Genomic DNA, 27685 nt, shown 5'->3' on the forward strand with positions numbered 1-27685 from the left:
GTGTGTGTGGGGGGTGTCACCTCTGCCACCTTCCTGTGGCACCAGCCGAAGGCTCAAGTCACAGCAGATGCTCAAGGGTGGGGGCCAGGCCCCCCTCCCCCCCCCCCCCCCCAGGTCTTAAACATTTCATGAGATTGTGGGAGAGTTCACAGGACACCAGTGGGCGTAATACTGATGGGAGGGAGAGGCGGCAGCAGGGTGGGGGGAGCTACACCCTCCCCAGCCCAAGGCCTGTTGCTGGCTTTCACCCGGCTGCCACCAGCCCCCACACTCACATGCCAGCCACCGTTACCGCATGATCCATTTTGCTTTGATTTTTTTTTTTTTCTTTTCTTCATGAGGGGGGGTGTTTTGTTGTTTGGGGTTTGTTTTGTTTTTTTTTTCTGCTTTGCTTGGTTTTTGGTTTGTTTTTGTTTTTTTTTTTTCTTGTTTCATTTTGTTGAGGAGTCTTGGCAAAAAGCAGCCCTGGGAAGATGCTGAGACTCGGCCTCCTTTTTACCATCGAGGACTGAAACCTCTTCCCCAGGGACAAAGCTCGGGCCTGGGCCGGGCACGGCACTGGTTGGGAGCGGGAGGCCTGCAGCCGTCACATGATGCCATTGGTGAGGTACTGGAAGCCGTCGTAGAGCTTGGTGGTGATGGAGCGCATGCTGCCGTCCACCATCTGCTCGATGAGCAGCTGCAGCTGCTCCTCCGTCATGTTCATGTGGAACCGCTCCTTCAGGTTGCGGATGGTGGACGAGCCGTGGAAACAGGGGAGCTGCGACCCTGCAGGGAGGGAGGGACAGGGTTTGGCACAGGGGGAGCGGGGCGAGCGCAGCCCTAAGGGCTGGGTGGGCTCCGTCTGGCGGGGCCCTTTCCTTGCCGCTGGCACTGAGGCTGGTTTGCGGCGCAGGGATTCCCCCGGCGCTGCTGCAGAGAACGCCGCTGCGTTTACAGCCTGTTCCCACCCTGAGGGAATGGCAACCCCCTTCCCTTGGCTGTGGTTTAGGCTTCCCTGGGGCGCAACAGTGCTCGGCCATCGCCACTGGCACATTTCTGCTCCCTTCCTGCTCCACGGTGCAGCCCGGGTACCGGATCTGCGAGATCCAAGAGGTAGGAGAGGGCCGGCGTCTGTTCCCTCTCCCCTGGAGACACTCACCCTGCTCAGACCAACCCACTCCGGTCCGTGCGGTGCTCACCCCTCCGACACAGCCGGGCGGACATGGGGCACCCCTTGGCCTCATGGGATCCAGTGTCCCTCAACCTCCTTCCCTGGGCTGGGAGCTTCCCACGCAGCCCCCAGCCGGGCTGCCCAGAGCCTCTCCTGCTACGAGACTTCTCCAGGTGCTCTCCACCCCCTCCATGTGCCAATTTTTGGTGATGCTGTGCACAGCCCGGACCCACCCCTGGCACCTCTGGGGCTCCCCTCACCTTGCTGCATGATCTCCACAATCTGCACAACTTTATCCATGTGCTTCCGGGCAGCGATGAGACCCTGCAGCATCAGCATTTTGTAGTAGTTGAACATGTCCCCGTCCAGCCCGCCCATCACCTGGAAGGGAGAGGATGTTTAGGCAGAGGGAAATGGACGGAGAAACTTTTGGACAGGGGTGTGCCCTCAGCAGAGGGACTGTCAACGAGGGGGGCACGACGGGATCTTTTAGGGAATGGCACTGATCTGAGTGAACCCACACTGCAAACAGAGCACCTCCAGCTTTCAGCTCGTCAGCTCAGGCCCAAGAGCAGCTCGGCTGAGGCTGCAGAGTCGGCCAAGAACGGCCACGGGTGTCAGCTCAGCCCTCGCCCCTCGCTGTCACGGCCCCCGCTCACTCACATCCACAAATTCCGTGGTGAGTTTGAAGGCCGACGTCTCAAAGCCAAGATTCCTGGGGGAGCTGGAGAGGATGAATCCAAAATCGATGTGGATGATGTGTCCATCCGCATCCAGCAAGATGTTGCCGTTGTGCCTGTGCGGGAGAGAGAAAACCTACCCTGAAGCTTTGCCAGCGCGTGCACGGCCCCGGGAGCAGCAGCACTCTCCGCTCCCAGGACTTCCCTGCCATACCCAGGGGGACAATGACGAATCCCGGTAGAAGTCACCGCTGTGGCGCAGGGACCCACCTGTCCTTGACCTGCAGCAGGTAGCACACCAGGCAGTAACCAGCACAGCTCTGCACGAAATTCCTCTGGGCCGTCAGGAAGGATTCGGTATTGTAATTGCCATGTTCTTGCAGGAAATAATCCAGCAGCGAAAGCAGGGATTGCTTCTTGATTTGGTGGATGGACACAGCATTCACGACCGGCTCAATCATGCCGCTGTCGGCAGAGATGACGAGGATTTTGTATGGCTTGATCCAGAGCGGGACACGTTCCTGTTCCCAGATGGACTGTGGGAGAGAGCGAGAAAATCCCTCAGGGTCCAGGGTGGCCCCACGCCGCCGCAGCCCCCGTGGGCAGCCCCTCTCCCCTCTCACCTGCAGCTGCTTGAGGACCTGGAAGGCGAGCAGCTCCTGCCGGAGGTCGTCCCCGCACTTGACGATGACGGAGAGGAGGCGCCAGGAGGGCAGGTGGCCGTAGGGGGACCCTTCCCGGATCCTCCTGCAGGGAATGGGCAAGGATGGGGGCGTGAGGAAAGGGAGGGTGGGCAGCGAGTCAGCCTGGGGGCTCCGATCGATCGGGGGTTCGGGGGCAAGGAAAGCCTCGGGAAATGCACAGCTCTGCTCAACTGGGATGGCAGCAGCTCGAGCTCCAGGGCCCAGGACTGCAAGGACTGTTCACCCAGCCCTCAGCAAACCGTGGTGGAATCTTACCGGAGCCACAGGCTGTGTCCAAGAGCAGCAGAAGGGAACTCACTTCCCTTGAGCCCCCCCAGCCCTTCCATCAGTACAACGTGGACAACACTACCCCCAAATTCATAGAGCCCAGAGGGTTCTCCCTCTTGCTCAAGGAGAAATTTGGGGGTTAGACACACAACTAGGAGCAGGAACACCAATGAGTTTATTTTGGGACAGGCCAACCTCTTCTGACGTAAAGGATGCCTACAAATCCCTGGTAAAGCCCCTCAAAGCCTCACCCAAGAGCAGCAAATCTGGATTTTTCTCCCTCCTCCAGCACACCCACTGCTCTCTGCCCTCTGTCTCCTCACGTCCTGAGTCAACACACCCACCCTGAGGTGGCCTTAAGTCAAGGCCACAGTTATTTACTGGGTGAACTGCAGAGCGACTTCCTTGGATTTCTGGGACGTACAAAGTCCCTGCGGCGCTGAGACCAGCGCGGCACACGCGTGTCCCTTCCAGCCCTACCTGACTTTCTCCTGCCAGGGCTCCTTCAGGGCGACAGCAGACGGGTCCTCGGGGTCCCTCTTGAAGGAGGTGGGGGTGTGTGCCAGCTGCTCCGAGAGCCGCCGCCTGCAAGAGGGAGCCATTAAGCAGCGAAACCCATTGTTGAGGGAGAAAGCAGCATCACCACACACACCCAGAGCCTCTTTGATCCAAAGCACTTTACAAAACTCGTGGGTTCACCCCAAAGCCCAAGCCAGGGCCACATCCCCTGCTGCGCCGGCAGGAAAGATGCCACCAGCCCAGAGCGGCTCTAACCCGCCTGTCAGGGCTCCCATAAACCTCCGCTGCCAGAGTTCGCACAGCCCCCCCCTTTAACCTGTGCAGATGTTTTTTTTTTTTCTCTGGGAATCTAGCAGAGAAATTTCGCATCCTGCCCTTTATACATCTGAACTCATAACGCTCCCCCCAATAAAGCCACTGCCTGGGCTGCTCTCGCCACGCCAGCCTCACCTGATATCTCCAGCAGCGATGAACACGGGCTCCCTGCTCTCCTGGCTGGTGATGCTGTCCACAGAGAACTGGGAGATGTTGTCACAGCTGTTGGTGTGAATCTCCGGCAGCTGGGAGGGGAAAGGTGCGAGAGGTGGGATGCGGTGGCTGCTGAAACGCAATTCCCGCTCGTCTTTTATCCCAGGCAGGAGCTGGGAAGGCGCTGCTGCCTGGAAGGGCCTTCCCGTCCTGCCACGTTGCTGCGCCGGATCCCGGCAGCATCTCGCGGTACTGGCAAGGGCCAAAGCCTGCCTGGCACCCCCGGCCTCACCTCCACCTGCAGCTCCACGATATCATCCACGGACCAAGCCTCGTCGTCGTTGTCGTAGTTGGGGACGGTGGTGAAGCTGCTGGTCCTCTGCTCGTGCGTGATCCCACACTCGGGGAGGTTCTCGGCCGAGCGGGTGCTCCGGATGCGGTTCTCGGGGATCCGAGCGGGCACATTCGCTGTGTCGAAATTGTCGCATTCAAGTACTTCAACGTAGATTAAATAGGGAGCCTGGAGGACGCAAAACCAAGCGTTAGCAGGGCACGGTCACTGCGAGTACCAGGCGGCTACAGGAGGCAGCACGATGCTCTCTGCTCTTGCAGAGCGTATGTCGGGTTTTTTGGGGGGCAAAGCCGTGCTTTTCAGATGGGGACCTGCCTGCGCAGACCCCGACAGCGCACGTTTCAGGGGACAGTTGCTCCTGGGTGTAGGCCTTCCCCTCCCAGCTGCCTGCACGGATCTCTCTCCCCATCACTCCCAGCCCTGGAAGCAGTGACACAACCCTGGGGACGCAGGCGATGCCCTGAGCACACGCACACAAAGCATTTCTTTTGCTCGATGCCCAAACGGAGAGGAGTGCCAAGGACAAAAATCTGCTTTTTGAGGCAAAACTGTTCTCCAGCCACTCGTACCTTGTCCTTGGAGTTGAGGACAACCGCCTGGGTGTGGGGCACCCGCACCACGTGATGGTCGAAGCCAGCCGTCGGGAGCCAGGCGCGCGCCGGCAGCTTGTGGTTCAGCAGCGACAGCTCCGAAATGAGCCGTTGGGTCTTCTGCTCTTTGGTCGGCAAGGTGGCCAGGCGCTTCCCGATGGCGATCAGGGATTTGATGAATTCCCTCTCGGGGGCAAGTCTGACAGGCTAAAGAAGTTTGGGGAAGGAGGGTGGAGGGAGAGCGTTACAAAGGCAGCGGGTTGATAAGACGCCAGCAGTTTTGCAGTCGGGCTCCGCAGTCTAAAAGCACCGGGATAAACTCCAGATAAAGAGGCTCTTCCCGTCCCACCCTCTTCCTCGCTCTTGGATGATGCTCCTGCAACCAGAGAGCTGGGCTCATCATCCGGAAGCAGAGCAGGGCAGGATCAAAACACTATTTCCCTCCCGCTGTGCTGGCCAGAAATCCTCCTCCCCAAAATTCCGGAGCCGACATCCCTACCAGAACCCCCGGATCCCCAGGGCCACGGCGGTCCGGAGCCCGCAGCCAGCAGAGGGAGTGCGAATCGGCCCTGGCTCGGCGCTGGGTGGTTTTTTTTTTGTTGTATCGTCACTCTGAAGCCTCGATCGTGGCTCAATTCGACCATTTTGCAAAGATCAAACTGCGATCTGGGAAACCCCTTGGACCCAGGAGCACCCCGCACCCCACGGCTTAAGCCGAGCTCTCTGCTCGACTTTTTCAAGCTTTTAAATCAGAACAACAAACGATTGTGGCTGATTTTGCCATTGAAGATGCAGAATTAAACTTGCAAAGTGTTCACTGTACAATCATGCTGGAAATGCACATGCAAAAAGCGTGAAAAAAGGAAGCAAAGGAAAACGTCGGAGAGCCGGGAACGGCTGCACAGCAAAATAAAGGGATGGTAAAAAGAGGAGAAGGATCAGTCTGATGGTTCCCTTTTGGGAAGGGGCAGGTGGGAAATCGTTTGTATCTGTAGTCCACGTCAAAAATCCTTCCAAAAAGCCTTCCTGGCCTTTCCTCCACTCTGCTCTCCTGCCCACCTTGGTAGCGAGCACAGCAGAGGTGTCCTCAGGACAGGAGGAAGCATTTGCACAGCACCTAAGCCAGCGATATCGCTTTCACCTACCAGGCAGAGGATAAATATTTCAAACCCTGCAGCAGCTGATGCTCCGTCCCCCCGACGGGTTGGAAACCCTGCTCTGCCTCGGCTCCTGCCACCCAGCACCCCAACCCTTCCTTGGCCTCCGGGACCGTTTCCCTCAATTACATTTAATCCAATTTCTGCAAAAAGCAGAACAACATTCAACAGATGCTCTGCTCCTTCCGACACCTCTTCCCGTCCTCTCCCATCAAACCCCGACGGCTGCGATGTTCCCTGCTCCTCTAAGGACCTCCTGCTCTCTGGCCGATGCGGGGTTCCAGGTTGGGCGCGTAGCTGATATTGTCACTCCAATAGCGCCGTACCCCACCGAGGTCTCCACGCGTTACTTGTCTCAGCAGAATTTACCAAAAGAGTCGCTGGGTGGGAATTTGGGATCGTGCCCAGGCGAGAAGGCGCCCGCATGCAGGAGCAGATCGCGAGCAAAGTCCTCCTGGTTCAGACCTGTATTGTCTGTGTATCACAAGCACGGGCGGTATTTAAACCCCTTCTCCAGGGATCCCAAACCATCTCCTGAAGCATCTTTTCCCTGTTTCGCAGTGAGTGGAGTGAAGCTGTGCCGACCCCAGGAGCGTCCTGCTACCTCCATGACCCGTTCTGCACCTCCAATGTTCGTGCTCCGGTTGAAAACCTTCGGGTCTCGGCTCCTCCAGCCAAAAACACGTGGCCGGGAAACGTCCTCCCCATCCCATCCCGCTCCAAAGGCATCCCACCAAGTGCTGCTCCGGTTTTTGGCGTTACTGGGGACTCAGCGAGGGAAGTTTTGCATCCTGTTACGGAGCAGCAGCTTTGGAAAATGGCAGCAGCTGAACTGGGGCCATCCCTGGCCCGAGCCATCGCAGGAAACGTCGTCCCCAGCCTGCCCGAAGAGCTGCAGAAAGCCCGTCACGCCGAAGCTGGGCTGCAGAGAGCTGCTTTTGCCCTAGCTCGTTAACGGCACGGTCCTGAAGGCAAGCGGAGAGAGGAGGACGGGAGATGCTCTTCCCTCATCCGACCACCCGAAGGATCCTTCTGTTGCTCTGAGCCAACATAAATATTTACTTTCTACCGTTTACTTTCTACTACAGCAAAACATTTCACTGGCAGCGCTATGAAAAAAAAATATTCCTGCTCTTAAATTAGGCAGGGCTTTGTGTTTATGTTTTGCTAAGACACGCTCCAGGAGCATCTCTCTCCCTGCGCAGGTTCAAACCGCTTCCCAGGGACGGCGACAGATCTGCTCGTGGTCCAGGTCGTGCGCGAGGATGACCCAGCTTCGGCCGACGGCTTCGGAGAGGTGCCGGATGCGTCACGACGCGGCAGTGGCAAGGGCGTCCAGCTCTGCACAGCCATCGCTCCTGGGTGAGGTTTAAGCATCTCCAGACGCGGGGGGTTAATCTGGGATGCTTTCCAGGCTCAGCTGCCAAGTGTCTTCTGCTGCTGTACCTACCCCTACCCTGAGATCCCAGCTCTCCTCCGCTCAGCCCGCCACAATTTGTCATTTCTGAGCTTTATGCAGCAAAACTGTGGCTGTCCCCGTTTCTGCTGCCTGCGGTCACTCACTCCACAGGAGCGAGACCCACCTGATCTACTCGGAGTCGGAGACTACTCAGTGGTGCGGAGCAGAGCCGCTACCCGGTCCCTTTAGCTTAGCTGCCTGCCGCGAGGATGCCACCATCAGTGCCACTAACTGATACCTGGCACGAGTTCTAAATGCCGTGACCGTTCGGGTGGGTGCAGGTGCCTGCAGCGGGTTTATAAATTCGGCATAAACGCTTGCAAAGAGCCCCAGCTCCTGCAATAACCATCTGGGTCTGCAAAGCCAGGAGCAAAAGGTCTCCTGCCCCAGGGGAGAGGAACGGGCGCTCGCTACCGCCCAGCCCCGGGCGACGGCAAGACGGGTGGCACGGTTGAGGTGGGTGAGACGATGGCAACAACCATCGCCGCAGCCGGAGGACTGCAAGGATGCTTCTGTGATGCCCTTGGACCGAGGAGCCTGCAAGCGCTCTATCAACACCAAGCCTCCAAAAGCCATCGGAGGAGGAGACGTCGCTGCCTTTGCTTGGCCAGAAGGAGCAGGAGGGGGAAAAAAGTAAAGCCACTTACCTAAATTTGGGTGGCAAACTGGGACTCAGAGCCCGGCGCCCTACCTCCCACCCAAGCACCAGCACCCACGGCTGCCCGAGCATCCTCCCGTCCCTTGCACCTCTCAAAAACAGTGGAGTTGGAGATTTATTAAAAAAACAAAAGGAGGAGCCTGCATCAGCATGAGCTTAGGGGTAAAAGCCTCGTGCCCTACGTCTGTAAGTGGCCGCAGCATCAACACTCCTGCCTGCCTCCTGCCTGCACCGTGCCACGCGTAACAGGTGGGAAAATTTTCCCTCTGAGGGCACAGAAGGCCAAGAGCTGCGTACGTGTCAAAAATCTCTTATAAAAGCTAAAAAGGCTGGAGTTCACCGTACAAACCCGTCCTGGAGGAGGGGGGCTACGCAGGGCACCGCTGCCCGGGTAAGTGGTTTTGATCATGGACTACATATTCAACGTGTGGAAGCCCACTGGGAATCCCAGACGGAGAACACACACCCACCGGCAGGAAAATGGCACAGATGAGGAAGATGCTCCTGATTAAAAAAAAAATAAAATAATGGAAAAGGCTTATTTTGAAAGAAAAACGCTCTATTAGGGAAACGCTGGGTTTTGATTGAAAGACAAAGTTTAACACACAGAAGGGGGAAAAATAATGATTCGTGGAAAAAAGCAAATTAAATCCCATCTGGCTGAGAACTTTTAAGTAAAATTCAAGGAAACAGCATTTCCTCTTTCATCTGCGGACGCCGCCACGCAAAGGTCAGCGACTGCTCGGACCGAAATGGGCAGCATCAGCCGAGTCCCTCCCCTGCCTCTGCCCTTCCTTCCCCCTCGCTGCCTTTTTTTTGAGGGGGGGGGGTAAAATGAGCACCGGGGCACCCCCAGCCCCTTGGGGCTTTCTGCTTTATTTTAGCCAAACCGGTGCAAGCGAATTTGCCCAAAGCTCCCTTTCCGCCGGCGTTTCGCTGAACAAGCAGGAAACGTTCAGGTGAAGCCGGCACCGCCGCGACCCCGGCTGCTGCGGCACGAGAGGCGGCCGGCACGGAGGGGGGGATGCTGGCTTTGTCCTCGCCGGGGGCTCAAGCGGTGCAGACACTGGGGGGGGACGGCTGGGGACCAGAGCTGCTTGCGGTGCATCGCCGGGTGCCGGGGTTTAGTATTTTCGTGGCAGAGAGGAAATGCTGCTGTCGCGGGGAAGGCAGGCAGCCCGGGCGCGGGAACGAAACGGGCCACTTACGGGAGAGAATGACTTATCGAGACTTTCCGTACTCGAGGAGAGCTCCTGGGAAACGGAGGAAAGGGGGTTTGTTGGCAGTTTTGGGGGTGGTGTTTGTTTAAAAGGAGAGAGAGGAAGGAGGGAGAGGGGGAGAAAAAGCAATAGTTTAGCTCCAGGTTCACAATGATCACTTTTCATTTGTTTTTTTCTTCCCCCCACCCCATCACAATTTTGCTGCCTTGGACAGGAAGCGGCACCTAAACCGGCACGTGCTGCTTCCAGAGTAACGCGACAACAATTTCACCGATCTCAACCCGAGCCTCCTCCGGCCGAGGCCACGCGTGGTGGCACGAACAGGGAGCAGGGCTCCCGGCTCATCGGCAGATCCTAAATCGGCAAATGCCCATAAAACCCCCGTGGATTTTCCCCATTTATTTCCTTTAAAAGAATCCTCTACCCCAGAAGCGTAACTAAGGTTTCGGCTCTGACCTCCTTGCCTCAAGTCAGCTGCAGAGACGGGAGCTGCTAGGGCAGGCAGGGATGCTCGTGCTGGTATCTACCCCGAGACCAGACTCTCTCCATCAACAAAACCACTTTTCCCCCCCCGGACTCTAATTTAGCCCCTAATTTCAGCAGATAAAATTAACCCCATGGAAACAGTCCTAAACATTTAAAAGAATCCAACAATTAAACTATTTTCAAGTTGACGGGACAGTTTTCATCAGCGGAGGGGTTATTTTATGAAGCGGCATCCCTGCGCAGCTGAGCAAACCTTTCGTACCGCGAGCACAAACCATCGGCCACGTTTCCCCGCAGCCCCTGAGAGCCACCCTGCGCCTCCACCCTACAGCCATTCCCATCTCCACCCAACTGTCCCACAATTTCTGCATCGCTGCACTTAGAGCCCATAAATCCATTCTTTTCATGCCAAAAAAAGAGATAAAATGGAGCTTTGCACCCCTGAGACTGGTGTGTAATTGGTTTTAAAATTCTCTTCCCCGAAAGAAACAAACAGGTCTGGGTTTAGTATGTTAATTACAGGGAAACGCTAATTCCACCAGGCTTAGTCTCACCATAAGAAATAACACCGTTTAAATTAATCGCTTCTGCGTGACCACATGAAAACGCTAACGGTGCTGAGACCCCGCAAGGCTCACCAAGAAAAAAAAACATCTGGAGCCCGGAGGCTGCTATGGGCTCACGTCGCTGCCTTCCTCCCGGGCATCGGACTCGTTCTTGGATCTTAAATCAAGGTAGTTCGGACTCAGAGTTTCCTGGGTTTCGTAAAGAAAAGAATCTCCAACCAGGAGATCACCAGCGGCAGCGGGTTGTAGGATGGTGCCGTCGGGATGCAAGCTGAAAAGCTTTTAAAAACACCGTCTTATCACCTTTGCTCGCAGGCAGAACAAGAGTCATCGCCTCCAAAACACATCTAACGGATGCACTTTGCCCAGTTCGACTCCCATTAAAATAAACACGATTTTAGAAGTTCGCCTCCCCATAGCATCCATACGTCCTCTGCCGTAACGCAAATCTCAGGGATGATTTGGGCTGCTCCTCCTCCAGCTCCTGCAGCCGAGCCGGGGCTGGACCCCGTCCCCGGCGCGTTTTCAAGCAGAGCCTATTCTGCTAAAGCCGTGCCAGTTTACAAGGACTGAGGGCAGAGTTTTGAAATTCCTCTGCGATTGAGGACCCAAGCTCCAAATTTTCATTTGAAAGTCTTGATTCCCCCAGTTTCTGAGGTCTCACACAACCTGTCCGGCACAGGAGCGTGCGCTCTCCTTCGCCGTGCACAGCCTCTGCTCCCCAACGGCTTCACACGTGGCACCTGCGATGCCATTAGGACTTTGATCCCGCTGGAAACCTTTAAAAAGTGATTTACCAACTTTATCCAAAAATGCCATCTCTGAGAATCGCAGCTGTTGACTACAGGAGCTGGAGACACCCCCGCCACAGGCGTCACGCAGCTCAGCACAACCTGCCGTTAAACCAAAGCCCTTCGGTGAATTTAGGAGGTGGCAGTGCATTAACACATCTAACGAAGGAACAAACCTTCAAGCAAGGAGGTAAGAACCCGGCTTGCAAAGCGTACCGAAAAATACCCGCGACGCTGGAGCAGAGCGCGCTGCGCTTGGGGCAGCACCTGCAGCAGCCTCCCCGCAGAGACGGGCACGCCGGCGTGAACCAGCGCAGGGTAAGAAAGCCGGGGCTGCCGTATCCGAACTCTCCAGGCAAACCCACGGCTCGGCCTGTGAAAGCTTTGGTCTTCCTGAGGACAACGCACGGCGTTGGCAGCGTCCAAGCTGAACCCACTGCAGGTGCCAGTATCAACAGGGACTCCGACCTCCGGAGCTCACCCACACTGGGATTCCGCTGATTCCTCCCGGCTGCGGTGCGACGCGCAGCTGCCAAAACCAAAGCCGCCCCGGGAAGCCGGCACGCTGCCGCCCCGTCAGCCTCGCGCTGACGCAACGCGGGTTTGCACCATCACGCAGAAAATGAGTCAGAGCCGGCTCCGGGGCGGGGGCGAGGCGAGTTCCTCCGAGGTTCAGCTCCGGGTCTGTCGTCGCGCTGCTCCCCAGACGGAGCACGGCCGAGACCTCGGCTTTTCACCCTCCTCTCCGGGAAGGCTCCGGTGTCTGCAGCCGCGCAGATCAGCTGCTCGCCACGCCGGGCGTGGGCGACAAAACCTGCTCGTAGCACGAGGCCTGGATCTGGAGAACAGGAGTAACGAACTTGGAGGAGGAATTAAGCGCATCTCATCTTTTTGCTCAGCGTCTAACCCTCTGGCATAATCTCAGCAGCTCCGGACACCAGGTTCAGAGCCGGTTCCTCCCCACCTGCCTGTGCTTCCAGCAATGGCGTTTCGCGGGCAGCTTTGCTCCCCAGCTCCAAAGGACGACGAGCTGCAGGGGCAGGTAAAGCTGGGGCAGAGCTTGGCTTAAACCCGCCTGCTCCACCCAACGGACAAGGCTGCAGAAGGACCCGCCGCAGCCCCCCAAGGGCTCGGGTCCTTCCCCGTTCCCCACGTTCACCGCAGCACGGCTCTGCCCTGGGACACGGCGGGGCAGCCAGAGCCACTGGCCACCCAAGGATGGACATTTCTGGGGCCTCGCTTCAATATCCGATGACTTCCGCAGCGAGGTGAGGTAGTTTTATGGCAGCCAGCCAGCAAACTGTAATAAAAGAGTGCAATAGGGAACACAGCTCGTTGTGTGAGCAGACCTAGCAAAGGTTGGGTTCCTCCAGCCGCATCCTACGTCCCAAACCTTCCTCCCTCTGCAACAGCTCCAGCCATCCCGAACGTTCCTGTGACACCCCACACGTCCCCTCACCGGGTACCCGGGGGGCTGCTCCGGCGTGGGGCACAAACCTCCCCAAAGCAGCCAATTCGGCAAAACATAAAGAAACTCGGCACGTTTCTGGCTTCTCCTCTCTGCGGCATTTGGTCGATGCTTCACAAAGTTCCTGCCAGAGGAGACGAGGATCGCACGAGACTTGTTTCCCCGGGAAGCCGGGCTGGAAGGAGCGGGAAAACGAACCACGTCCGAAGGGTGCCAGCAGCACAACTCCTCTCCTTTGCAAACTCCACATATGGATGAGCCGTTTGCCAAGCGCAGGCGAGTTTCCAGATCCGTCACTTGGGAAACAAGACGACTTGAACGTTTAATCCCCTGGTCTCAGCCGAAATGCAGGCGCAAAGCGGTGTTTATGGTCAGCCGTCGCCGGCTCTCTCCCGCGTAGCCGGTGCTCTGCCCTGCGCTCGGGACGAGGCTCATCCGCAGCCACCATCTCTGCGGGGTTCGCCTTGGGGTTTTAAGGCCAAAAATTCTTGGTCCTGCTCAAGATGTAGGAACGTTCAGCACAAGTTTCCACCCGGTAAAGACATACCATCACACCGATAAAAATAACTTCATCTCTCTTTGTAAAGGGCTCGACAGCGAGGTCGGCACACCTTCGCCCCAACACTGCTTTCGCTTCCACAAATCCTTCGCAGGAGGACTTTCCTACCTCTTATAAAACTAAACCAGGTATTATGGATGGCAGTGGCTTAGATCTTAAAAAATAATTGAAAATCAAGACAGCTCTTGAGAGACAAATGCCTCACCAACACTGCTCGCGTTATGCGGAAATGTAGAAGTTTTACCTAAAAGATGTCAAACCAGGATGCCCGGAGGAGCCAGGCTTTGCAGCGACTGCTGTCACTGTGGCCAAGCGGAAACCCGGCCGGCACCAAATCCAAAGGGACAATGCAGAAGAGACACAAAGCCTCCCAACTCGGAGCCATCCGTGGGACCGCAATGCACCCGGCAGCGCCGCCCTGGCAGCCATTTGCCACGATGGCATCGAAAGTGATTCTCCGGTAGCCACGCTGCTCTTATCGCGGCGGGGAAACAAGCTCTACCAGAAAAAGCACCTGTGCCGGCGCTGCTGAAGGTGCAATTCCAGAGGTAAAAGGCCAGCAATGCCCCTCCATACCCTGACCGGCAGAGGCAGGGCAGTGACGCGGGCTAAAAAGCGAAAGACCAGCGTCGGCCGTGTCGGGCAACCTCGAATAAAAAGCAGCTTTCAAATCCAGAAGTTGCCTGCGAGCGCATAGACTCCGATAAGCGAAGCTGTGCAGAAACGCAGATGTAAACAGATTTGCATATAAACCCTCGCTGCCGTTTCTCAAGAGAACGCTGATGCTGCTGTTAAAAAAAATGAAAGCCCACGCTGTGGGCAGCGCTCGCGTCGCGTGAAAGCTTTGCTCTTCCCCCACCACCCGCCCACGCCCAATGGCCCCGAGTTAACAACGAGGCGCTGGCATTTAAGACGCTGCTGTTTCCAGCACTCCCTTCCCGGCAGCCAGCCTAGATTCTTAACTGATTATTCAATTAGCAGTTTTCTAATTAAAATTTTTCTACCTGACTAGTGGAACCAGTTCAGCCAAACATTTCTGTTCGCACGGAGACACAAGTCTGCCTGGCTCTGAGCAGGCACTGGGTCCAGGCTCACAGCTAAAAAAAGCCGGTCCCACTGAAAAATAGCTGGTTTCAATCCAGTTGGTCAAAAAAAATTATAAAAAAGCTGTTTCCCCCCACCTGCTCTGCATATTTTGAACTTTGATCTTAGCTCCTGAAGGACCTGAGAGATGAACCACTCCTCTCCAGGCAGTCAGTGGGATTTATTCTTCCCACCTCTGCGGCTTTGGGAGTTACAACACTGGTGGGAGGCAGAGTGGGGCACGGGGAGCATCCTCCCTGGTTCATCCAGGTGCAAGGTCTCAGCTCTAAAGTTTGATGCATCTGCCCTAATATTAAAATTTCTTAAACTCTGGGACTTGCCATCATGGTCCTGGATTTCTCAGCACCACCAGCGCTGCACCCTGCCACGCTGGCAGGGACGCCGGGGTCAAATCGTGGAGCGCAGCTCACAGGGAGACAAAGGGCTGAGTATCGGTGCCTGGTGCAAACCCCAGCCTGCCAGACGGGAAACCCGGGCAGTGAAATAGCTCGCAACCAGCCTCAGCTTTCACTCGGAGTCGTGGGGTTTCGTCTTTGAAAAGCATTTTCCAAAAGCAACAGCCCCGTGGGAAGCACGGAGAGGTGCGGCAGAGCAGCAGCACATCCCGGGCACGTTCATCCCCCAAAATGCCAATTCAGCCAAGCCCTGGCTCAGCTCGGGGAGGGTCCCCGGCCTTCCCTAGAGAGGTGGGGGGACGAGAGCGGGGAACCGGGGAGCGGTTAAGGTGCTGTCGCCGCTGCGAGGAGGAACCGAGGCAAAGGCATTTGCATGCTGCAAAGGCAGCACAACCTGTTTGCGCAACAAATCCCCCGGCGCGGACGCTGGCGAGAACTCGCTGCACCTTTACAGCAAATCCTGCTGGGTTTACGGAGGAGGTGTCGTTAAAAACCAACCACCCCAGAGCCAGCAAGGCTTGAGTCTGCAGAGCTAGGTAAAGCGATGGTGACGACTTTCTCTGCCCCAAGTTCAGCTCTCCCTCACCCCAACAGGTACCTCTAGGTCGCTCGGCCCGGCCACAAATGGGTTTACTGAAGTTTAAGCAGCTGCTCTGCCCCGGATGAGGTTTTCCTTCCAGGTTGTGGCCTGCAGCCCTGCCAAAACCCCGGGGAGCCGGACACGATGTCCCACCCATGGCCGGCTTCCGCCCCAACAAGGTCTCACCAGCCACCCAGCCCATCTCCACCACGTTTCTGCCCAGCGCGACCGACTTAACAGCACTATTGCATGACCGGCTCGCGCTGCAGACAACAAGGGACCTGTCTTGGTGGTTTGACGTTTAAACAGGCAAGAAAGAAAGTAAAGCATCCCCACGGCACAGCACTGGGACGGCAACCTGCGCGTGCGGCACGGGGATCCCGGCCACGGTCTCGCATCTTCTCGCATCCCAGCGGACCGCGCGGCCAAAGACACCCGACCGCCACATCTCAGACCATCTCCTACAACGAAAGACTTCTCGGTGCTCCCCTGGTTTCCAGCATCAGGTTACAGCAAGTTCCTCCCCTCCCAGTCTCAAGTTGCTCAGGTGGAAAATTCAACGCGGAGCAGCCCCGGCACATTTAATCCACCCTTTGTCTGTAAATGGATCAGAGAACGGGACACACCTCGACTCCAGCAAAACACAACCAACCCCCCGGAAAGCAGGGCTGGAAGAAAGGCTGAGTCCATCCTCCTCCAACCGGAGGGACGCAAGACGACAGCTTTGAGCTCACGGCTTTTCCTTTGCATGCCTTTGTATTAAGTGAAAAGTAACAAATGCGAAATAAATTTATTCCATGAGAACCGTATCGTGGAATTACGTTACGGACGCATAACCCGGCGAGGATTAACAACCCACAATGCTAACGGCACTTGAAATAAAACCTCTCCCGCCCGTTATTACGGTGGTTATGCAGCATGAAACGACAACTGGAACACAAAGACCTCAGCAGGAAGAATTATTCTCTAGAAACAAAGTGCCACGGCTGCAGGCGACCGGGGGGGAAAGGACAGAATCATCCCAGGGCGACTACTGACTTTGCTAAGAGCTGTCCCCCACCACGCTCTAAAACCAACACAGACTTTTTTTTTTTTTCTTAAGTAGCATTAATACCTGCTTTGGGTCTGACTCAGCTAATGCGGGAAGCCCTCGCAGAGGACCAGCGGCAAAGGGCGGAGGCACCTTTAAGAGCCTAGAAACAGGGAGGACCTGGCATCGCGCTTCAAGGAAGATGTGGAGCAACGGGCAAAGGTCCGGAGGAGAAATAAAAACCCAGAGGTCTAGAACAGGTGACTTCCAGGAAAGGGTAGAAGAGGCCCAAATTGTTCAGTGGGGAGAAGATTGATGGGAGATGGGAAAATAACCCCAAAACTGTTCGGTGGAGAAAGCACCGATGGGAAAATAACCCAGCCAGACACAGAGGGACGCGGCGGCGAAGGGAAGATGGTGCCACCACCTCCTCGGTAGCGTTAAAAAGCGGCTTCAGGCTCCAGTAATGAGGGGAGAGGAAGCCTGGAAGCGGGAAACCCTCACCTGAAAAAGCCTAGATGCAAGCCCTGCAGCAGGCTGCAGAGCCTCTGGCGTGGGCAGAGTTTGCAGAACGCTTCCCCAGGTCCTTCAGGGACGGGTGGGACGTACCCGCCTTCTCCGTACCTCTCCTTTCCCCGCACCTCTTGCCTCCAGCCCTGTCCTCTGCAGCCTGTATTTCAGATCTACGCCCACCTGCACCCAACGCTTCAGCTTTTCCTCCCTACAGCTCTCCCAGACAGAGTTTACTCCATCTCTCCTACTCTTCAACAGCCTCCGGTCACAGATCAGAACCACCCAACTTCTCTGCAAACAGTCTTCTCCATCCCCCGTGACCGTCGCCCGGGCCCGGCTGACTGGACTCCATCCACAGCAGACAACGAATTATCCATGTTCGTACTCCAGCTCTGCGTTTGCAGCGCAGAAATGCTGCATTAGCAATCCAGGACAGCTGAAGAAATGTCGTGCTTTACCCTCGGCTGGGTGGTATCTGGGGGTTTTTTGGTTTTGTGTTTTTGTGGGTTTTTTTTAAAAAAGATTGGAAAGAGCCGAACGCTGGATGAGTTTGCAGGCTGAGGCCAGACACCGCAGGCAGCACTCGATAAGGAGATTCAGGCCTTGCAGCCTTCCTTAATCTGGACGAACGACTTCTTGCTTTTACATTCAAGTTTTGCAATTTTTTGCAAAGAGAGAAACAGAAGTTTCTGGGGAGGCGCAGCAGAAGCAGGTTCCCAACCCACAGCTCGATGGTCCGGACACCGGCAGCAGAGACACAGCACACGGAGGGAATAAACTCCCTCCCAGACGAGCACACGTTTAAGAAAGTTTGGGGAACAAGCTAAGGGCTGGTCCCAGCACGACACAATTCAGACATCTTGCTGGTTTCCTGGGCGGAGGGAAAACCAGCCTGTATATTAAAGTAGCTTCAAGTAGTGAATTCCAGAATTTGCTGGAATTTACACCGGCCCCGCACAGCCCCCCCCAGCTCCAGGGAAGGTGCTTTTTGCAGGGGATTGCTGGTGTCCAACGGGAGCCACAACATCCAGCACTTACAGTCCCACAGGCCCAGGAAGCTGGCTGGGGACTACCCCCATTGCTGGGCACCGATGAAACAGCTTGCCCGGCCTCTGGATCAAAATACGTTTCAAACATTGCCAGGGGAAACTCTTCGCGGCCCTGCTTTCATCCATCATTCATGCAAAGCTTCGGTTTCCATTATTCAAGCAGCTGCAGCCAGCAAGAACAGGAGAGACCTCGGCGCGTCCTGCTCTCCATCAGCCGGTCGTTTTCCACCGCGCAGCCGGTGGGCAGAGACATGAAAGATTCATTTACCCATCGGCAAACGCCACGACCCTGGCTCGCGGCTGGGTTTTTTGCCCTAGAACCACGGGGAGCAGGACAGGGTGGTTTTAACTTGAAACCAGCCCAAACGACTGCCACTTCACGCCTCCAAAACCTCCTTCAAATCCTGATCCCAAGGAGCCTTCCCCACGTCCGGCAGACAGGCAGGAGGCCACGTGGCCCCTTCCAACATTTCCCACCCAGCGCGGAGCTGAGGGAAAGGAGGAATCTCAGGCGAGGCAGGAAAGCCAAGGCATACTCCGCCGTTACGAAAACGGTCACGAGATCTCGAACGTCTAGACGGAGCCACGGGGAAGTCGGCTTTCAAGGTCTCATCCACACGAGGCGCAGGGATGACCCAGAAAAGGATCTGCGTGGAGTCTGGCTGACCTGAACGGGCGCGTGGCTACCAAAACCCCGCCGGGACCGGACCTTTGGTACCGCGGTTTTATGAGCCGTTTCCGAGCCTGCTGAGCCATCCCCACTGAAGAGGTGAACCACCTCCCCGGGGGAGTATTTCAACTTCTCGAGTCAGGGCAGGGGAAGAAGCATTGCTTTTCTCCGATTTGGTTAGCACCGCTCATAAAATCTGCATTTAGCACCGGCTCACCTCCTCCATCCTCCTCTCCCGCTCGGCATCCTCACCTCAGCCCTGCTTTCCTCATGCTAAAAACCATCAGCCCTTCAGAACAAAGCAGCAAAATAAAAAATTCCCATTTCCAGCTCTTTTCCTTCCAGCCTTGTGTCCCCACTACCAAGGATGCTGCTCATCTTTTTGCTCCACAAGTCTCTGCGTCAGCGGATGTGTGAAATGAATGATCTGCATCTTCTCTGGGAGAAACACTCTCCAGTGAGCAGCACACACCGATACGGCAGCAAAAGCAACTTTGTGCCGATCGCTTTTTGACACTGAAAACCAAACACCGCAGAGCCCACGGGAGGCGGTCAGGTTTGGAAGATGTGTAACACGCATATGCCTGAGTTCACCTATTTAATCGGCGTTTGCTTTGGCATTAAACTGCATTAGCGCCCAACCCTGGCAGCACCCCCTCCGCGCAGCCCGGCCCCTCCAGCAAGGAAAGCCTGGCTTTCCACCCTTTCGGAGCTGCGAAAAAGCCAGAAATCCAAAGCAGAGCTCGGCGCAGGGCAGCAGCCACGGGCAAACCCCACGGCTGCAGCTCTCGGCCCTCCACCCGGAAGGGTGCGCGCACCAGAGGTGTGTTTTGGCCAGGGCACAGGGGTGGCAGAGCCGATGGGTTTATCTGCTCTCCTCCCGCTCCCAGCCCTTGGCTGCCCTGGGCCTTTTCTGCCTGCGAATAAACCTCATCGTTGCTAAATCTGAACAAGTCGGGACAAGGGGGAAATCAGATTTCCAACAGCGATCAGATGGCTGCAGATTGCAAAACAGAGACACTGGCCGAGTTACCCAAATCGGGTGAGAATTCAGCAGCGTAGGAAGCGACTCGGTCTTCCCGACCCAGCTTTCTGCCTTACCTTGAAGCCATCTAACATCCTTCCTTCCCCTCACAGCAAGAAAACTCCCCCTCCGGAGCCCCAGCACCCTCGAGCGCGACCCCCTGGTGTGTGTCAGTTTGCTTAGAGACACAGGAATCAAACTTTCAATCATTTGCAGCAACCAGGACAAAAAAAACCCTCTGTGGTAAAGGAGGAGCTATGAGATGAGAACCAACCGCACGAGCACAGCGCTGGGGGCATCCCTTCCCAGGCAGGCTGAGCCTTGGAGAGCCCCAACATTACCTCCTCCTCGCTCTCGACTTTGGGATTGCTGGCTGTGCGCTTCAGATTGCTGCTCAGGCTGATGGTAACGGTGGCGTCCGACTTGGACCTCTGGTGAGTCCTTTTGGAAGGAGACAGCCCCATATCGGGCGCTGGGCTCAGCGACGGCAGCTCCCTCTTCTTGTGAGCCGGCTTCAGCTCATCCGAGAGGATGAGTTTCCGCAGCTTGGTCCCGCGGGAGTGTCGCTGAGTGGAGATGTGCATGTCTGAGGAGTAGGCACCCAGCAGCAGGGCACACTGCAGGGAGAAGTTGATGCTCTGCCGGCAGCGGTGCACGATGTAGGGCTTGATCGCATCTCCCACGTCCTCGTCCATGTGAATGTACATATTCAGCAGCTGTGGCAGGTAGAAATCCACCTCTTCGTTCCTAAAGCAGAACAACCTATTCCCAATGTAAGCCTGCACACCAGGTTCCTTCGAATTGTACAAGTATGAAATGGCCATGGAGATGTCAAAGAGTTTGGATTCAAAGAGCCGGAGGAGCCAGGACTGCTTAGCAGAGTTATTCTTCTGCCGCTTCCGGGCGGTTTTCACCGTGTTGGCCGCGGTCTCGTCCTCCTCTTCCTGGATCTTAGAGGCCGTGCCAGGCGGATCGTCCAAGCACTTGATTTCACAGCCCTCCCCGATGTCTCCGTTGGCCAAATCCACCACGGTCCGCAGGGCGCGCCCTGCCTTGCTGCCATCGGCCAATTTTGTTAAGCCGTCGGAGGAGACACCGTGCATCAACTTGACCTTCTCCAGGACCTCTTCGCAGGCTTTCTTTGCCACCTCGGGGTCGATGACCGCCAGCTCCCCGACACCTTCCGTGATGACGCTGAGAGACGTTCCGCCATTCCCTTGGGGCGCTGAGCCGGGCGCCTGGTCCAAGCCTGTCCTTCGGGCTGGGTCTACAACAGAGTCTCCCATAGCAGTGGCGGGTCTGCGCGCTTCAAAGCTGAAAAGAAAACAAGACAAAAAGGAGTCAGGGACGCAATCTGTGGAGTAGACCTTCTTCCAGCCTGAAGGTGGGAAAACAGGAATCCACGCTGGGATACAACTCAAGGGATACCGAGAGCTGCGGTTTGGTGCAAACCTTTGCTAAAAGCCTTTGCCTGGAGAGGGAAGGTCCCCAAGCCAACGCACGCAACGCAAGCCGGGCCAGCGCAACGCCGAGCTGGTCGCCTTGGGTTTTAAAGGTCTTCTCGGTGCCCCTTCCACTCAGACTTGAAAGAGAGCTGTAAGCATCTATCAGCCATTACACAAAATTTCCCTGTTACCATGACGATAAAAAAACTGAGCGAGCCAAAATGAGCAAGAGAGGGAGGGAAAACCCCCCCAACAAACCAGGTTGCTTTATGCTCTCCGCCCCAAAGGCACTCTGCAACGCTCGGGATTAGAGGGCCACAGGCTGGGTGGACCCAGGGGCTCTGCCTCTTGCTAGAGAAGACGAAGTTTATCCCCCGTGCTCAGCGTTTGCCCATTTAACCAGCGGTACGCGGCGCTTTGATGGCAAAATCCCCCGCCGGTGGCAGGCGACGGGTGAGCAGAGCCGGAGCAAGAACCAAGTTTGTTGCAACAAGGTCCCTGTTTTCAAAGTCCAGACGCCAATGCCCAGATTACGTACCCTCGCCAATGATTAGCACTTAATTACGTTTTAAAAATGAGATAAACGAGGGATTGTACACACTTCCCGGTTTCCCATCTCGATAAAAAGAGCAGCGGTGCATCTCTATGGATAACCAGCAAGAATAAAGAAGGCCAGCGCCAAGCGAAATCGTCCTCTAAAAATAAAATAAGGCACTCTATTCAATCTAACATCATTACTGCGGCTCTGACTGCTTCCCTTTATTGCTCATACGCTACAACAAGACAGCTCGTGATCAGCAGAAGGGCACAATGCCTTTTACAAATGTTAAGCACTGCAAGCAGATTGCCAATTCCCTCCTGCTTTTCACGTCCAGCACGGTGGAAAAAATTACTGTCTTTGGAAAAGAAGTTCACTGAACCATCTTCTGCCTGTCTGTTCCCCCAGCGACCCCCAGCCCCTGTTTTGCCCACAGAAGCTGCACCGGCGGGTTCTCGCAACGAGGTGTTTCCCCGCTAATTTAATGACCTTGTTTTATCTGTTTATTTTTACAAGCGATTACGGCTCCCGACACGGGAGAAAGGGGGGAGGAAACCCACGGCGTTTCTTTCTAAATATTCCAAGCGAGTAAAAACGAGGTCGGTGTGTCCAGATGCGAGCGCCACTTCCCAGAGATGGGTTTCCTCCTCTTGTTTTCAAAGCACTTAAGCTCTAACTGCGGGGTGAAAAAAACCTGACCAAAGTTCAGCGGTCTGAACCGATATGAATAGCATCTTTCACCCCGTCCGCACGGCAGCAACACACAACGTTTTCCTCTGTGCTTGCCATTCCCTTCGGTACAAATCCCGCATGCTTCAAATATTTGTGGTCATTAGATCCTAAAGACCCTGCAAGCTGAAGGAAGTTGTTTTTCCTTCTTAGTGAGTCCAGCCTTGCCTCACGAAAGCCCAGACGATCTAATTTTTAAATTAACACCACGTCGGCAGGAAGGAGATCCTTCAGCGTTAACTCGGCAAGGCAGGATTTGAAGGGGCACGGAGCGGAGCCGGGTCCAAGGAAGCATCGCACAGAGCTTTGCTCGTGCCAGCACTTCTGGGGTCCTTCAAACATTCGCATCGAGACAACTGGGATGACAAACTGATAAAAATAAAAAAAATGAACAGGACTCCCAAGCACAGCTCCGCAGCCACATGCTGGGTGCAGAAATACTGCGATCCCGGGCGGCTCAGTTGCCCGCAGAGGGCTTTCTGAGCCCCGACTGATTTATCCGATGCAGGGAAATGCTTTTGACATCCTCCTTGCTGGGCTGTAGAGGGAGAAAAAGTGTGTAGGATCCCGTCAAACCTCCCTCCCCATAAACACAGGGCATGCAGGAGAAGCCTGGTGCAGCACAACAGCACAGGCTGCAATTCTTGACGTTAAACCTCCTCCACGTCCACGGGAGAGGCTGGGTCTGACCTGACCTACTCACGCGAGGTATCCCAACGACTCCGCAGCCCCCGCGTCGCACGGCGCAGTCACGGTGAGCAGAGCTCCCACCGCCAGCCCAAACTCCCCGATTCTTTCGCCACCTTCACCCGGCCAGCGAGGCCCGGAGGGGCCCCGTGCGCCGGCTCCGCACTGCAGAGGAGATGGCCGGCCAGAGCTCGCAACTGCTGAGTGGGTTAAACTTGGATTAAGGAACTGCGCAAGATAAATCCACCCACGGGCCTGCAGGGTTACCTCTGCACCGCACGGCTTTGAAAGCTGTGCATTGCTTTTTTTTTTTTTTTTTTAAATCAGTGCATTGCTTTTTTTATTACTATTTTGCTCCTCAGCCCCCCCCCGACACTTACACAGCCACCTTCTTCAGTGACATCCCGGCAACGGGGCTGTTCGGAGCCCGCCAAGGACACGTCTCCACTCCTAGCGCTCCCCAAAACCCCAGCGAGGGACTTCACTCCCCGCCTCCTGCACCTCTCCGCATTTTTCCGTGATTCACGCCACCATTTGTTAAACATATCACCGCACAGTATTTACCTCTCGAGGCTCAGCATAACTCCCCTATTCCAAATCGCTGGTCTCAACAGGGATAAAACCCCCATCAGCTGCACACAATGAAGCAATCCAGTCTGGAAAACAGGCTGAGCTGAATTCATGTGGTTCATCCTCCACCCACAGCCATAACGGGCCAAGTTTCTCTCTGGTGGAACGGCCCTGAAGTCGGTGATTAAATACGAAATAAAGGGAAGCCCCTATTAGCACAGAAACTACCGATGAAGAAGCCGCGTGTCGGTGCAGAGATTCGAGAGCGCGGTTCCTTCAGCAAGGGACAAAAGCAGAGGGAGATCTACAGGAACAGAGCTGTGGCTTTACGGAGAAAAAAAGAAGAAAAGTCTCGCTCCTGCCTGACTTGAATAAGAAATATTAGCCCTGGCAAACAACCAGGGGGACAGGATGAAGCCTCACCAAGACATCTGGTCTCTATTACGCTGCATTACTTTTTGTTTTGCTCAGCACTGACGGCCTTCGACATCTTGCTGTGCCTTCGGGAAGGCCACAGGAGTTGGGATGGGGGCAGAAAACATCGCAGCAGCGCTGGAGGAGGACGTACAGTCAGTGCCCCTCACTACGCTAAGGGGAGAGCCCCTCCGGACCCGCTGCAAACAGAGCAACTCGGTGCAACTTATTAGGTGATAGCTTAGAGGTTGGGGAAACTGAGGCACGAAAGGACTGTGACTGACTTGGCTCGCACGGGGGAGATGGGCAGCGTGCTGCAAGCACCACCGAGGCGAGCACAAATAATTCTTCCTGGGGGATGCTGCACCCTCTTTCAAGTCCGAAATCCCCTGGAGAGACTCAGCACCGACACGGACAGGCTCCCACTCATTCTTCACACTTGGCTGAAGCAGATTCAACCTCTGCACAGCACAAGGGTCTCACTCCACTTCAAAAAAAAAAAAAATGTCAGGTTCTAGACATCCCCCGAGGACAAACTCTGCCTGTAAACCTCCCCTGCTGCACAAGGGCACTGCTGGGGGACTTCTCTCCCATGGAGCAGGACCACTTCCATCTCAAAGGATGCATGCCACAGAGCAAATAGCAGAGGGAAAGCAAGAAAGGTGAATTTTCAGGGAAAAGGGGCAACGGAAGGCCCTGAGCCAGAGACCGAGCGATCGCTGGTACCGCAGACAGACAGGACAGGTTCCTCCACCCAACGCGACTGCCCCGCGTCAGGCCTCGGGATGGAGAAGCCTTTGAGAGCCTTTCCTTGGGAAAGGGGACAAGTGCAGCTCCTCTCAGCCGAATTGGTGCCTCAAACCAGTACGTCAAAGCCGCAACACGTCAGACCAGAGTCTTCTTAACAAAACAGCAGGCTATGAGCAATGCTCTGCAGGAAGAAACAGCAGCACCTAAAGCAACTGTCGGGGCGGCCCAAGCTCACTCACACCTTAGCTCCGCAATGTGTGGCTCCTAAAATGCATCCCGATCCCCTGCCCAGCGGCAGGGCTCACCGGCTTGGTGACGGCACGGCACCGCTTGGCTTCTCTGCTGGGACGGGACGCAGAAGGCTCCACTCCGGTTTGGCCTCGCTGGGATGCTCTCACTGGAAGGACTCCGCACCCCGGTTATATTTGGCCAAGCCTGTGCATCCAAAAAAGCAATAACGCTGGGGATCGCACAGGCGGAACAATGACTCGCCCTGAAATTTGGAATAAAATAAAAGCCACGCTGCGAGAAACGCAGCAAGAGAATGACAAACTCTACGCGTTAAAGAACAGCTCCCAGTGCTCCTCGGCCTCTTGGCTCCTTAAGGGAGATGCCACTAACTCCCTACTCTGAATGTCCATCCACGTCAAACTATTTATAATTTGTCTCTGTGGCAGCTTTCCTAGGAAGTCGTTCCGCCTCCCCTGCTGTGGAGCTGGCTCCCCGGGCTGCAGAGGGGACCGAGGCGCAGGGGAGAGGGAAAGCTGCAGCCTGCCGGCCCCAGAGCCGCACCGCCAGCACTTCCTTCGTTCCTCCCTCCTCCGCAAATGATACAGCCCCATGGGAAGGGGTTAAATCCAGCGATTTACTTATAAATTAACTTCCCCATTTAAAAAAAATAATTGTGGGAGCACTTAAACCTCTCTCACCTCTCAGAGCTGCGGAGAAGTGCCCCAGCCCTTCGGAAAAGGTTTCTTTTGCCACAACAGGCGTCAATTCAGCGAGGAAGCCCTTCGCAAACCCACTCCACACATACCACAGCGGCGGCTCATCCGACATGTTACTCACACAAACACATCCAACCTTTTGTCCTCTTCCCTCGCACCTCTCCGCCCCGACGAGCATTAATTACGATCCCTGAGCAAGCGAGGACAAACCCTTCCATCCCAGCAACCTGTTTCCGAGCACACTAAACCCTTAAGCAAGCCGTGCTGGCACAGCCACCATGGGAAGTTTCCTCCTCCCAGCGATCACAAGGTACTTTGCGCCTGAACGTTCCCACACTCGTTTATGTATGTAAATTCACTATTTCGAGTTGCTGTTGTTACCCACAGTCATGTCTGAGTAAAGCGTGACTTGAAATAAGCTGTCTAGATGAGACTTAAAATGGAAGGAGGAAAAGCAGGAGCCCACATCCCCGGCTCAGACTCCAAGAGCAGCTCTTCTGCTGCCGATGCAAGCATGGACCCTGAACTGTGTGATGACAAATCAGCTGTAATTTAAGGAGTGCACGACCGTGGCACAGACTGAAATCCCATTCAGATTGCCCAGCAAGAAGTCAGAGACTATTATCTCTGCCGAGCAGAGACTGCAGGTTGAACCCCAGGCCTTGGGGCTGGCTCTGCAGGAGCAGATCCCTCGGCATTCACGCGAGTTGAGGGTGGCCACCGGTTTGCACAGAGAGCGACGAAGTCCCCAAGGGGAGTTCAAAAGCTCCGAGGCGCTGAAAAGTCTCCGCTCTTCCAGCCAGCGCTGAGAGCAGGATGGCAGCAGCGCTGGGCTAAAGAGCTGGAAACCAGCGCTGCCACCCAGATCCGTACCCAGTTACTTCCCCACGCCGCTTCTCGAAGTTTCACCATGGGTTAAAGAGAAGTAGGGGACAGCCAAGGGAGTGATTAAATACTATTATTATTTATAACGCCTGAAATTACTATCGACTCAAAGCAGAAGTTTCAGGGGGAAAAAAAAGCAAATCGACAGATTACTAACCCACGGCAAACACGCGTATCGTTAAGAACCGCTGCTCAGCAGCCCACCAACCGAGCACGTTACATAACACCTCCAGTCTTTAAGTAGATATTTTAGGCAATTACAAAGCACGAGGGGCACCAGATGGCTCCGGGGGGGTTGGCAAAGCCTAGTCAGAAACGACAGTCTGACGGCACAGAGAAAAATCAGCTGAAAAAGTCTCTTAACAGGTCCTGGTGACACTTCTCCAGCCGGCCTACGCCACGAGCCCAGCTGCATCCCAGAGCGGGACGTGCTTTCGGGCACCGCAGCCGGAGAGGTTGGTGTGTCCCCCGCCGGCACAGCGGGATCTAGGGAAGGCGGCTGGCAGAGGTTATCGCCTGCGTCCCCCGGAAGGATAAGGATAAAAGGATAAAAGGATAAGCAGCCGTACCTGGTGCAATCCCATCCCGCACGGCCGCCTCTCCGCTCTGGGATGCCTCCTCCCGGGGCAGCGCGGGCGGCTCATCCTGGGCAGCGGCTCCGCGGGGCTCCGGGGACGACGGGCTGCTGCTGGGGGAGGGAGGAAGACAAAAAAAAAAAAAAAAAAAAGAAAAAGAGGAAAAGATGATTTTCCTGCGCGACGAGGCGCTCCTCGCCCGCTGGGCCGCCGCCGGTGAGCCCGGGGGAGGCGGCGGAGGCCCCGGCCGGCCCCCTCTGCCCCCGCGCAGTCCCAGGGGCCCGGCCCGGGAGGAGGCGGCGACTCCCCGCAAAATGCCGCGGGCCGGGGCCGGCGACTGACCTCCGGGAGCGGCCGCAAAGCCGACCGAAAGACACCCCCCCCTCCTCCGCCGCCGCTTCCCTCCCGGGGGTGGCGGTGCCGCCGCGGCCCGGGCCGGGGGGACAGGGCGGGGGCCTGGGAGAGGCCGCGGGGGCTGAGAGGGCCGCGGTGGGGCCCGGGGAATGCCGGTGCGGCGGGGCGCTCACCTGCGCGGGGCCGGGCCGGGGCGGCGGAGCGGAGCGGAGCGGAGCTGCTCGGAGCGGCGGGGGCCGGCGGGGGCAGGCGCAGGCCCGGGCTGCCCGCGGCGCCGCCTGACGGGGCTGAGGGGCCGGGAGGACCTGGCCGCGCGAGAGCGCCCCCTG

General features: G+C 56.2%; 1 protein-coding gene across 4 annotated transcripts; it reads right to left on the reverse strand.

Moving 5' to 3' along the window:
* Window positions 1-27684, reverse strand: PI4KB (phosphatidylinositol 4-kinase beta). Of its 4 annotated transcripts, none has more exons than XM_054806216.1 (13): window positions 27530-27684; window positions 26997-27112; window positions 19804-20776; window positions 9216-9260; window positions 4713-4940; window positions 4084-4311; window positions 3774-3883; window positions 3285-3389; window positions 2457-2580; window positions 2104-2369; window positions 1817-1949; window positions 1414-1534; window positions 2-768 (listed from the first exon to the last, which is right to left on the reverse strand). In XM_054806216.1, the coding sequence occupies exons 3-13, from the start codon at window positions 20746-20748 to the stop codon at window positions 587-589; spliced, it is 2487 nt and encodes an 828-aa protein (XP_054662191.1). In that variant the 5' UTR covers window positions 20749-20776; window positions 26997-27112; window positions 27530-27684; the 3' UTR covers window positions 2-586. The 4 variants fall into 4 exon arrangements, with proteins under 4 accessions (XP_054662188.1, XP_054662191.1, XP_054662190.1 ...); XM_054806215.1 differs by having other exon boundaries at window positions 26997-27115; window positions 27530-27677; XM_054806213.1 differs by lacking the exons at window positions 26997-27112; window positions 27530-27684 and adding an exon at window positions 23426-23726 and having other exon boundaries at window positions 1-768.
* Between the last annotated feature and the right edge of the window lies 1 nt (window position 27685).

Source organism: Grus americana, chromosome 29, assembly GCF_028858705.1.
Source record: "Grus americana isolate bGruAme1 chromosome 29, bGruAme1.mat, whole genome shotgun sequence".
NCBI classification, from domain to species: Eukaryota; Metazoa; Chordata; class Aves; order Gruiformes; family Gruidae; genus Grus; species Grus americana.